Below are 13,175 nucleotides of genomic sequence, written 5' to 3' on the forward strand. Positions count from 1 at the left end.
ACCACCAATGCAGCGCCTGAGAGCTAGGCGCCACACTATACAGTGCAGCGCCTAGCTCTTAGGCTCTGCACAATGATATAGTAATTTTTAGGCAGTATGGGGTGCAACGCTGACCAGGCGTGTAACGTCTATCTGTGAGGCGTTTGCACAGTGTAGTGTGGCGCCTTCGTGTTGGGCGTCACACAAAAAGGTCAGCCGCGTAAAATAGTTTCACGGATAGTTCATTCTGTAATTTGATTTTGTCCACGGGTCAAATTTGTCAAATTTGCCGCTCCATCCCTCCCTCTAGCTCTTATCTTTTCCAGGAACGCCAAGCCCAAGCCCCTCGCCATGGACGGACAAATTCTGCTGCCGCTGTCGAGCTCCAGCACAACTGTACTATTGATTAGTGCCAAGTCGGTCGCGGTTTGAGAGGTTTTGATACTGCATTGCAGCTCGGGCGTCACGATTGGGATCCAGGACACGTGATTTACCTACCGAGATGGAACAGAGAACCCATGGCATCATTTCATTCAGGCTCGTGTTGCAGAGGATCACGCGGTAAGTATGATTAGGAGATGATGAAGGTTACATACACTCGGAGGTTAAGCGCGCTTTCCCATGGACAGAAAGCAAGAGAGACATGCATGCACCGCATCGCGCGCAGGAAAGAACACACACACGGTACTCGACGAAGGGAGCGCTCTGAACATTTATCCATGCCTGTTACATTTATCAGAGAAGGGATCGAAAGAGAACAAAAGAAACAAACACACGAAAGAATCCCGAGGAGATGGAGAAAGCCAAGCGAGAAGAGAATAGAACAAAACGAATGTGCCTCCACAACTAGACAGCGAGATACCTCAAAAAAAAAAACCAGACAGCGAGAGAGAGAGAGAGAGGCATTACAGCACGGTTTAAATCACCAGAGTGCCATCATTATCACCAACACACTAACCGCTCAACCAACCTGAGAAACAAGAGGACACACTAGAGAGGAGAGGCTAACTAATCCAACCCACGAGGAAGATGGGGTGAAATTTACAACGAATACACGAATCATGCACGAAGCGTGGGTCATGCCGGCGAGGAGGAGCTGCCGGAGGCTGACGACGAGGAGACGCTCGCCAGGACCTCGGCTAGAGCGGTCATGGCGCGCACCTGCATCTCCAGCGCCTTGATGTAGTCGGAGGCCTCGCTCAGGAGCGCCGGGAACGGCAGCTTGTGGCAACCGGGAACCAGCCGCCCGAGCACCTTCGCCTTCTTCGCCAGCGCCGGTGCCTTCCCCGGCTGCGGCTGCGCGGCGGCAGCGACGGAGGGGTGGCGCGCGGGTGGTGTGGCTGGGGCGCGGAGGCGCGCGCGGTGGGCTGCCTGCAGGCGGCGGCGGCGGGAGGCGAGTATGGCGCGGCTCCAGCGCGAGCGCCCGCGGGCCGCCACCGCGAGCGCGCGGTCGGCGGCCTCCCGCACGGCCCGGCCACGCGCCGGCGCCGTCGACGCGGACGATGACCCGCCTCGGACAAGGCGGAGCGCCTCGAAGAGCTTGGACGAGTAGATCTCGTGCTCGCGCTGCGTCCGCCACTTGGAAGGCTGCGCCTCCGTCCCCGGGCCGGCGGACGCTGTGGAATCACCCCCGGCTGCCCTCTTCCGCTTCCGCTCCCTCTCGTCCACCGCCGTCGAGCTCGACGTGGACGCCATTGCAATATTCTCGCAAGAGCTCGGCGGGCTGCACAGAAACCGCCAACGAAGAGCAGGATTAGGCAGCCTGTGTGTGATCTGATTGTTGTTGCCTGAGCTGAGCTGGGTCTGCGCTTGCCTTTGAGTTGGGACTTGGGAGAAGAGAAGAGGTGGGATGGGGGAGGTGGGAGAAGTTGGGGGATTGAATATAAAGGGGGCGGTATTGGCAAATGACAGCAGTGATGCCGCTCCCATTAGTCATGTGACTCTTTCGGATTTTTTTCTTCTTCTTCTCCTCTGTGCTGCCGTGTTGGTTGAGTGTATAGTAATGAATTTTCTTTGCTTTTGGTCTAGCCATTTTGCATGTGTGACACTCGGTGTAAGCAAGCAGCTAATTATGAGGTCCACTGGGTTTGGACTTTGTGGCTCAGTGTCCACCAACTGGATCAGGGAGCCGGAGGCTTCTTGCTCTGCTTCCTTCCATGCTCATGGCAGCGAAAAGGCAAGGTGCACTTGTTCTCAGGCCATGCTAAAAATTTCATGGAAATGTATAATCATGTTTGAGCTTATTTGTTTTTTTACTTTATGATAACGTGGACATAAGGGGCGCGTGGACGAAGACGTCTCGGTTGTCGTCGACAAGGTCAAACCGGCTACGATAGGGGAGCAACGACTCGTTCTGACGGCTGTAGTGGTCGTTCGATGGTCTCGAATTTTGATGTAATTTTTATTATGTTTGAGATACTTTCTACTTTCGATGAATTTTTTATAATAGATCTGATTCTTTCAGAAAATATGGACATAGGAATGGATGTGAATTTTATACGAATTCAAGAACTTCGGCATAGTATGACCTAAGGTCCTTGTGACATAATATTCTTAGACATATAATATTTCAAGAGTTAAAAATACAATCCATGAGATGGGGTAATCATCAATGGTGAACATCTTTATGTTGATCATATCTACTATATGATTCACGTTTGACCTTTCGGTCTCCAGTGTTCCGAGGTCATGTCTGTACATGCTCGTCTCGTCAAGTTTAACCCAAGTATTCTGCATGTGTAAAACTGTCTTACACCCGTTGTATGTGAACGTAGAGTCTATCACACCTGATCATCACGTGGTGTCTCGAAACGAAGAACTGTAGCAACGGTGCATACTCAGGGAGAACACTTATACCTTGAAATTTAGTGAATGGATCATCTTATAATGCTACCGCCGTACTAAGCAAAATAAGATGCATAAAAGATAAGAGCTCCTTTACGGTGATTGGGGCAGTACCGGGAGTACTTTCGAGTACTTACCCCTCCAATTTTTATTAGCATCCGATCTGTTGGGGATTAAAAATGAATTAACCTAATTAGTCTAATCAGAGAAGGGCATAATGGTCCAGGGTAAAATATTCTGTTTTCAACCGATCACGTCCACGACGTCTAGATCCAGTCCTCGTTCTCGTCCTCTTCCTTCTGTCCGATGAGCCCGGCGAGAGGAACCAACACCGTCGTCGGCGTCGTCCTCGTCCTCCTCCTCGTCCCCTTCACTATAAACGACGTGCCCGGCGGCAGGAAGAATATTAAGGCGCGACATCTGCGGCGGCAGTGTCGGCGGCGACGGTGGCGGCGCTATAGGAACTCGCCCCCGCCGACCCCATCGCTTCCGAGCTTGCATCCTAAGGTATGAATCGTCCGAATCTCAACTCCTCCCTGTTTGATTGGCCCATTGGAAGTGACTCTTGGCAGGAACTCCAACTTCCTCGTAGATGGATATATTAGATCGTGCAGTTCAACGGTCAGTTCATCGCCATGGACCACGACATGAGGATCTATACTCTGCGGTTGGCCCCTCGGTTAGGCCGCCGGGAGGTATCAATGCTTGTTCTGAAAGTAGGCTTGTTTTTCTTGATGCTGCAGGAGATATCAATGCCTGCGGGAGATAAAGCCATAACCTTACTTTGATTCGTAGCCTGTGTAAGGGCATTTCCCTACTTTGTGTTTTGGATGATGATGACAATCCTTTGTTGGTCTAATCTTGTGCTACGTGCTTCAAGTTCTCGGTGGTTAGGCTTTCATCGGATAGCTATTCTCTCTGGAAGGAAAAGATTGAAGACGGAGTTTTCTACGCTTTTTATCTCTTTGGTCGTAGGGAACCCGTACTATCAAGAGGGAATCCACATTGGAAGGAGTTGGGGAAATCTTTTTACGTACACTTGCCTCACCCCTCTCTTGCCTTCCTTAGTTGTGAGAGAGAGCTCTTCCCTTCTTATCCTACTGCTTGCTGTGGCTTCCCAGCGGTTGTACCGCTCTCTGGAGCAGTTGTACCGCTGGTTCTTGGCGCTTACCAGTCTTAATCGAGCGGTTGTACCGCTGCTTCCGGGCGGTGGTACCGCCACCATGCTCAGCAAAGACTAAGGCGGTTGTTCCGGCCAAGTACCGCCCAAGTACCGGTTAGACTTCTGTTTTGATGCGGTACTCGGGCTGTGGTGTCCCGGTTGGTCCGGTCATACCGGTACCACCAGTGCCCTGAGCGGTTCTACTGCTCAGGACTTAGCCGCCCAAGCGCTCAAGGCCAAGCGGTTGCACCGGTCCTGTACCGCTCGACTACCGCACTCAGGGATGACTCCCTACTGTTTCTATGCGGTGGTTGAGCGGTGGCTGGGCGGTTGGTCCGGTTGTTCTCTTAAACCGGTACTGCCACCCAGTCGCCCGGTTGTACCGCCTGGTAGGGTTTTGCACGTAAACCGTGAGTCCCGGTTGTACCGGGACAAGGAGCGGTTGTACCGCTGTAGTACAGAAAACGCAGTAATGGTTGGATTTTTAGGGTTGCTATATAAGGGTGCTTCTTCCACCTACCACATTTACCTCTTACCTCTCTCACTCCACCATTAATGCTACTCAAGCTCTCTTGCCCGATCTCTCTCTCTAGCCACTCAAACTTGTTGATTTGCTAGGGATTGAAGGAGGAGACCTAGATCTACACTTCCACCAAAGGATATTTGCTTCCCCCATACTTTCTTGTGTGGATTTTGTTACTCTTGGGTGTTTGAGCACCCGAGACGGTTGATGTCACCTCGGAGCCACATTCCATTGTGGTGAAGCTCCGCGGTTTCGTTGGTAGCCTCCAATTAAGTTGTGGAGAGAGCCCCAACCTTGTTTGTAAAGGTCCGGTTGCCGCCTCCAAGGGTACCAATAGTGGAATCACGACATCTCGCATTGTGTGAGGGCGTGAGGAGAATACGGTGGCCCTAGTGGCTTCTTGGGGAGCATTGTGCCTCCACACCGCTCCAACGGAGACATACTTCCCCTCAAAAGGAAGGAACTTCGGTAACACATCCTCATCTTCACCGGCTCCTCTCTTGGTTATTTCATCCCTTTACTTGTGCAAGCTTATTTGTGTTATATACCTTGCTTGCTTGTGTGCTTGTTGTTGTTGCATCATATAGGTTGCCCACCTAGTTGCATATCTAGACAACCTACTTTGATGCAAAGTTTAATTTGGTAAAGAAAAGCTAAAAATTGTTAGTTGCCTATTCACCCCCCCTCTAGTCAACTATATTGATCCTTTCAGCCTGCACTTCCTACTTAGATTTGTTTAGTCATCATCGACTTAGGTTTCCCTAGTGCATGCAATTCAATTTAGAATTTTTCATCATCCATGGTCACTTCACTAGTTTATGGGGGACCCAGTTTATGGACGTTTATGATCGCTTCCATAACATGTACAAGGAGCAAAGTTTAAAATTCCACGCAAGATTTCGTACTGGGTTTTGCATGCATTTTTGTTTATTCTTTCAGATTTTTATTCGTCTGAATTGTGATGTGGGAAGACATGGCGGATGTAAGTCATGAGTCAATGATGGAGTACTATCATATTGCCAACAAGATGTTTAATAGTGAGGATGAAGGTTATACATTCTATAACAAATATGGTCTTGAGAAAGGTTTTAGTGTCCGGAGAAGCTATGTCGAGTGGGATGGATCCAACTGCCATATAATTTTAAGGAAATTTGTGTGTAGTCGTGAAGGGGTTCGTGAAGAGAAGCACATGAAGAGGAAGATGGAAGATAGAAAGAGGAGGCCACGGAGTATAACTCGTGCAGGGTGTAAAGCTAAATTGGTGATTGCAAGACAAGAGGAAACGAGTCAGTGGTTTGTGAAGGATTTCATCGATGAACACAACCATCCTCTAGCCCCACGGGATCTGTCATGTCTTTTGCGTTCACACAGAAGAATTAGCGATGAGCAGAAAGCGGACATTGCAGACATGGAAAAACCTGGGATTAGAAAACACCATATTATGGATATTATGTGCATGCAATATGGTTGATATGATGAGGTTGGATGCATTATGAGGGACATTTACAATTTCTACCATGCTAACAAGCAGGAAACAATTGCTTCCGGGGATGCTCAAACGGTGATCAATCACATGGTGGCGAGGCAAGAGCGAGATTCAGATTTTTTCTTCAGGTACTTGGTTGATGAAGCTGGCCATCTAAAGGGCCTGTTCTGGTAGTCAATCCCGACTTGACTACGAGGCTTTCAGAGACGTTATTGTTTTTGATAGCACATACAGAACCAATAAGTACAATCTGCCATTTGTGCCGTTTGTCGGGTTGAATCACCACCGCAGCACCGTTATTTTTGCATGTGGTATCATTTCACATGAAACAAGCCTGGCATACGAGTGGATGTTACGGACATTTTCTGATGCTATGGGACAGAAGCATCCTATATCAGTGATCACGGATGGGGACCTTGCAATGCAGAGAGCAATCAGGGTGGTGTGGTCTAACTCAAACCATAGGCTCTGTATATGGCACATTCAGCAGAACATTGTACGTCATCTGCATGATGACGCGGTAAAGGAGGAATTCAGATCTTTCATATATGATACATCTTCCATTGAAGAGCATGAGAGAAAATGGTTATAGCTCTTACAACGGAATAAAGTAACAAGTGAGGACTCCTGGCTGCATCAGATGTATAAGATGAGAAAACTGTGGTGTGCTCCATATCTTGAGGGGCGTTATTTCCAAGGATTGAGCAGCAATCAGCGGAGTGAGAGTTTAAACTCGGTGCTACATACGCATCTTGAGGCTAAGATGACGTTGTTTCAAATGCTAGAGCACTATGAGCGTTGCCTTGCGTCGCGACGCTTGAACGAGGCTCTCCAAGACATCGAGGCCTTACAGTCCGTTCCGTTCACAGAGGAAAATGCTTCAATTCTTGAGAAACACGCCGCAAAAGTTTTCACTCATGTTGTGTTTAAGTTGGTCTTATGGAGCATAGATGCTATCAAAAAATGTGAGATCAGAGAGGTACTTGATGCAGCAGAAGTTACCACATACGTTGTGTCTAAGAAGGAAAGAATGGATAAAAAGATCGAAGTGCGCACGGAGTCGAAGGAAGGTCTGCTTCGCAGTATCAGTTGTTCTTGCCACAAATTGGAATGCGCAGGCACACCATGTTCCCACATATTTTACATTTTGGGAATTTTACAAGAAGAAACACTGCCTAGGTGTTGTATTCCCACTAGGTGGACAATGAGTGCAAAATGTGCATTCGCACCGACCAGAAAGAGCGAGATGTATGAATACTATGCAACCCTTCAAAGGTACCGTAAGTTAAGGAATTTTAGTCACGCAGCATGTTTCAAGGCATGCCACTCTGATGAGGTGTTTCAGCATCTAAAAAGGGTTTTGGAAGGACAAGATGTTTGCAAGGGATCAACAAGTGAACAAGCTGATAGCAAAGGATCAACTAATGCTCAGGGTAACAACATTAGGTTTGGCCCGTTGATGCCACAATCGGCTAACCTTGACGGTGAAGGTTTCGATAAGGTTCTGGATCCCGTGCATGTGCCAGGCTGAGGTGCTCCGAAGAAAAGGCTACAGGGAAAGATGAAGAAGACGAGATCAGAGGGTAGATGTAGCTATTGTCATGAGGCAGATGGTCATAATCGACGTACATGCGCCAAATTGATAGAGGTACCTAATATATCGTAATTTAATGTTTGCATGTTTCCAAATATATTCCATGGCATTAATTATATCCTTCTGTGTAGGATCGCAAAGCAGAACTATGATAGATACAACATTGTGCTAAGAGAATTACAGCCAGTATGTCGACGAGCAACCTGATGTTGGCATGTGCATTGTTGTCTATGTCTAGTACCGTTTGACCTTGTCTCTAAAATATGAGCTGTACTAAAATATACTTCATTCTGTCAGTTAGTCAGTGACTTCCTCATAACGTATGACTCAGCTATTTGGTGGATGTAACAGTATGAGTTTGGGACTTTTTTGCATTTTATATGTGAGTTTATGAAGTGCAACCTCAAGAATCATGGTTTCATCGTGGCCAGCGTGTAGCTTGTTTATTTTGCACGAGAAAATTTGGAAATATATTTACTGGAGGAATTATGTTTCGCTCCCGATTTAATATTACTGATAAATCCGAAAAATACATCAGTCATCCGGTCCTATGCTTCGCCAAGAAATTCTTCTGTTGTCACCTCATCTTGTTGGTCATGATCAAGGGGGAACTAATAACTATACTGATCATATGTTGACTAGCCCTCCTAACCATATGCATGAGCCGTGTACTACCACAGGAAACCACAGCGAAGAAAACAGCTCAGAAAATAATGAAGAAATCCATTCAACAGCGCCATATCACATGTGTCGTGGTGAAGGGGGCATATCCTCCTTGGGATCCGCTCTGGAGCAGAGCAGGCGATCCACCACGGGATCCGTGCAGCCAGATTCGGCGGACTTCGCCGCTGTTGTCCCAGGCGTGACTGGCGCACCTGAAGGCGCCCCGACACCAGACACGCGGCAACCTCCAGCTGGCCCAGACGGCGCGCGCTTTGCCCCCAACTGGTGGTGTACAAGCGGCGCGGTGCGGCTCGCACGAAAGGCGCGTGCCCAGGTGCTGACTCCAACGGTCCCACAACGCCCGGCCGGTCGGGATCTTCTGCGGCGCATGCATCCTCTGAGCAATAGCCGCACGCCACAGAAGATCCGTGCTGCGTCCAGCCAACGCTGGAATCTGCTGCAACTGCTGGCGCGGGCGAATCTGCCTCGGGATCGGGTGCAACTCTGTCTCCTGGTCAGCCCAGAGGATCTTCTGCGCCACAAACTGAGACACGACGTACAAGACTACAAAAAGGGGTAATTGCACCTGTTAGAGGTGATTTAGAGGTCAAAAAAATCACCGTTAAACACGAGGGACCATTTGCTTAAGCCAGTTTTTGTAGAAAATGTGATTTTTTCTACATGCTCAAATAGATGTGCCAAACATGTCTATGAAAGAAATTTGGAAAAAATGTATCCTACAATGCCCCCTTAAGGTGTAGACCGATGTTTTGATCAGTCAGTCTACAGGGCAGAATAAATTCAAAACAATTTAAAAAATTGTAAAACCTTGAAAACCTAGCTATGTTTGTGCAACATATCAAGTGTGCAAAATTAGAGGTGATTTAGAGAAGGTCGAAAAAATCACGGTTAAACACGAGGGACCATTTGGTCTCACTTAAGCCAGTTTTTGTAGAAAAAGTGGTATTTTCCACCACCTCGAAATCACCCCAAATATGTTCTACATGCTCTAATAGATGTGCCAAACATGTCTATGAAAGAAATTTGAAAAAAATGTATCCTACAATGCCCCCTTAAGGTGTAGACCGATGTTTTGATCAGTCAGTCTATAGGGCAGAATAAATTCAAGAAAATTTAAACAATTATAAAACCTTGAAAACCTAGCTATGTTTGTGCAGCATATCAAGTGTGCAAAATTAGAGGTGATTTAGAGAAGGTCGAAAAAATCACGATTAAACACGAGGGACCATTTGGTCTCACTTAAGCTAGTTTTTTGTATAAAATGTGATTTTTTGCACCACCTCCAAATCACCCCAAATATGTTCTACATGCTCAAATAGATGTGCCAAACATGTCTATGAAAGAAATTTGTAAAAAAATATATATCCTACAATGCCCCATTAAGGTGTAGACCGATGTTTTGATCAGTCAGTCTACATGGCAAAATAAATTTAAAATTTTTTAAACAATTGTAAAACCTTGAAAACCTAGCTATGTTTGTGCAACTTATCAAGTGTGCAAATTTAGAGGTGATTTAGAGAAGGTCGAAAAAATCACGGTTAAACACGAGGGACCATTTGGTCTACTTAAGCTACTTTTTGTAGAAAAGGTGATTTTTTCCACCACCTCCAAATCATCCCAAATTTGTGCTACATGCTCAAATAGATGAGCCAAAGATGTCTATGAAAGAAATTTGGAAAAAAAAATGTATTCTACAGTGCCCCCTTAAGGTGTAGATCGATGTTCTGATCAGTCAGTCTACAAGGCAGAATAAATTCAAAAAAAATTAAAAAATTGTAAAATCTTGAAAACCTAGCTATGTTTGTACAAGATATCAAGTGTGCAAAATTAGAGGTGATTTAGATAAGGTCGAAAAAATCACGGTTAAACACACGGGGACCATTTGGTCTCACCTAAGCCAGTTTTTGTAGAAAATGTGATTTTTTCCACCACCTCCAAATCATCCCAAATTTGTTCTACATGCTCAAATATATGAGCCAAACATGCCTATGAAAGAAATTTGGAAAAAAATGTATCCTACAATGCTCCCAAAAGGTGTAGACCGATGTTTTGATCAGTCAGTCTACAGGGCAGAATAAAATTTAAAAAATTAATCAATTGTAAAACCAAGCTATGTTTGTGCAAGATATCAAGTGTGCAAAATTAGAGGTGATTTACAGGAGGTTATTTGAAGAAGGTAAAAATATTGACTTGTGACATATGCAAAAAATAAAATAAAAAGTTAAAAAAATGCCCGCCTACTACTAGTCTCACAGAACATTCATGTGTATTACATATAAGTGAGCATGTATAAAAATGGATAGGGAGTTATTTGAAGAAGGTAAAAATTATTGACTTGTGACATATGCAAAAATTAATGAAAATGAAAAAAATGCCCGCCTACTAGTATGCTCACCAAACACGGCCTGCATACGACTAGAAACCCAACAACATTTGGGCCAGGATACAGGCCCGTGTTGCATGAATGACCTTCCTAGTACGCCCCATGGGGCAGGGAGGGACCAGGTTGCCATGTATGATTTAGATAGGAACTTGTGAGGGAGCTGACAGCCGGGTATATAAACTGGTGCGAGCTCCTCTCACTGGGCGAGGTGGGACTAAACTCCCACCACCACTCGGCTGTGCCCACCACGGCTCTGGCTTGGGCCCAGTTCGGGTGGGCTGACCCAGGCCAACCTCACCCACGCTCTGGCTTGGGCCCAATTCTTTTCTGTTTTTTATTGTGTGTTATTTCACTATTCAATATTTCTTTTCTTTTATATATTTACAACATTTTAAAATCAAATATTTTTTTTTTTATTTCTTCTGACCGTTTTAAAATCAAAAAATGAAATAAAAGTTGTGTTAGTTCTTTTCTTTTTAATAGTCCACACCCTTGTAACAGTATGAGTTTGCGATATTTGGTTTGCATTTTCTATAAATCCGAAAAAATACATCAGTCATCCATCCTCTCCAATTGAAGAATATATAGGATGAATATAGATGATGAATCATACTCATCCTACATATCCTCCACGTAGAGTGCAAGGAAGACCAACGCTTGTAATAATCAAATAGACGAAGGTATTTAAGCAGGTGCAGGACTTGCTGGGGGGGGGCGAGGTGGGACTAAAAATATTAAGACGTGATCCTGGCACGAGATCGGTGCGACGCGGGCTGGCCCGCGTGATGGGTCGGGCTTTGGGGGAGGAGGCAGGGTAGACGTGGGAAACCTACGTGCATGCATGGCATCGGTAATCACGCCCGCACGAACTCCACACCCTGCAGGCGGATCGCGCAGGATTATCGAACTGGGGCCCGACAGGCGTACATGTGTGGGGCCTGCACCGATTAATTCGGTCGGCCTGTCTCTGGCTGACGACGCGCGCCCGTGCGACGACTCTTTCTCGTGCGCTTTGGTGGGGATCCGCCTGCGCTTGGATGTGCCCTGACACCGCACTGATCCCGGAGCAGATATCGTCAGGTCTGACTCCGCGGATCCCGAGGATGATTCGCCAGCAGTTCTGTCACGTTGTGTCACATAAAATGTCCGTTTGGTTTATTTCCTGCACCGTTTTGCAGCAAAAAAATTCAGTGCAGTTGTACATGATCCTGCAACACCTGTCGCGGGGTCTTCTGCGGTGTACACAAACATCGCTAGCACATGTGTGGATAGATCGACGGCCACGTAGCATGAATGTACATAAATGTTCTGAAGTGACTGCAGATTTTTTTCCACATAAGGCCTGCTCACAAACAACTACTCCCTCCGTTCGTAAATATAAGTCTTTTTAGGGATTTCAGTATGAAATACATACGGAGCAAAATGAGTGAATCTACAATAAAAAATACGTCTATATACATCCATATGTAGTTCATACTGAAATGGAAAGGGAAATCATGTGTGTATAAACACATGCATGTCGCGTCGGAAATGGAAATCACATTCTAGCAAAAATATTGTTACAAGACCTCCATCGTGAATGAATTGTTTCATAACTGCAAACATTCGTAAAAAAACAAAAGATGATGTCTCAAGCTTAAAACATTTCTAGAATTAACATTAACCCTCGTACGGAAGCTTGTCTCCGGTGCCAAAATCCAGTGACTTCTTCGTATTGGTCGTCGGAGTTCGCATCAGGATTGGTGACGACCCACCTTCTCCCATATTTTTACACGGTACATCAAGGAGTTGAGTTGTTCCTTTGCCTCGAGCTCTCTAGCTGGAGCCTCCTCATGCTGCATGTCTTGGATGCACAGTTCCTGTCAAAAATCATATGAACATATTAGGACAAACCTAAGGATGATGAAGCCGTAAAATTGATGTAACATGAAGAATAGGAACCTCTGAATCCATGTCCGACCACCCCTCATAATCATCTTTCGGTGGACGATTATACACCAAATATAAATGACATGTCTTGTTGCCGTTCAGACGGGAAATCATCTTTGCAAAAATCACCTGGTCCTAAAATCAGGAACATTCCTTCTGGTAGGTTGCACGCATACTCAGGTAAGAAGTGGTACAAATTTGAATCCTTTTTATAACCATATACAGCCACTTCTTTCATGAGAAAATTATAGTCCAATACGCCGGGTTTAAACAATCTCATCTCAATGGGTTTTTCGTCAAAGTATCCTGTCGGGACATGCGAAATCTCACAATCCCTATGAATGAAAAATTCCATTACTAGCACCTACATACGAGTATCTCCCGTCAGATTTAATACATTGCAATCACCAAAGTTCCATACATGATTTTGCATGTGCATAGCAACATCGTGACAAAGTTACCTTATTATATAGGATGTAATCTTCATCTGTGAGGATTCGGGATTGTTCCATCACTGGATGCTTAGCCTACGTATGAATCGCCGACATAGAGTTACACATGAATTAAATATGGTCATACAAAATGTTGGAT

At 45.8% G+C, this 13,175-nt stretch overlaps 1 protein-coding gene across 1 annotated transcript; it reads right to left on the reverse strand.

The window, feature by feature from the left end:
• Positions 1 to 667: 667 nt before the first annotated feature.
• LOC123099957 (transcription factor bHLH148) lies at positions 668 to 1,905 on the reverse strand. The gene has a single exon (XM_044521968.1). The coding sequence runs from the start codon at positions 1,672 to 1,674 to the stop codon at positions 1,057 to 1,059; it is 618 nt and encodes a 205-aa protein (XP_044377903.1). The 5' UTR covers positions 1,675 to 1,905; the 3' UTR covers positions 668 to 1,056.
• Positions 1,906 to 13,175: the final 11,270 nt, after the last annotated feature.

Source organism: Triticum aestivum, chromosome 4D, assembly GCF_018294505.1.
Source record: "Triticum aestivum cultivar Chinese Spring chromosome 4D, IWGSC CS RefSeq v2.1, whole genome shotgun sequence".
Classification (NCBI taxonomy): domain Eukaryota; kingdom Viridiplantae; phylum Streptophyta; class Magnoliopsida; order Poales; family Poaceae; genus Triticum; species Triticum aestivum.

Bases quoted from the DNA above. Each gene is read 5' to 3' on its own strand.
- LOC123099957 (XM_044521968.1), bottom strand. From the start codon at position 1,674: ATGGCGTCCACGTCGAGCTCGACGGCGGTGGACGAGAGGGAGCGGAAG.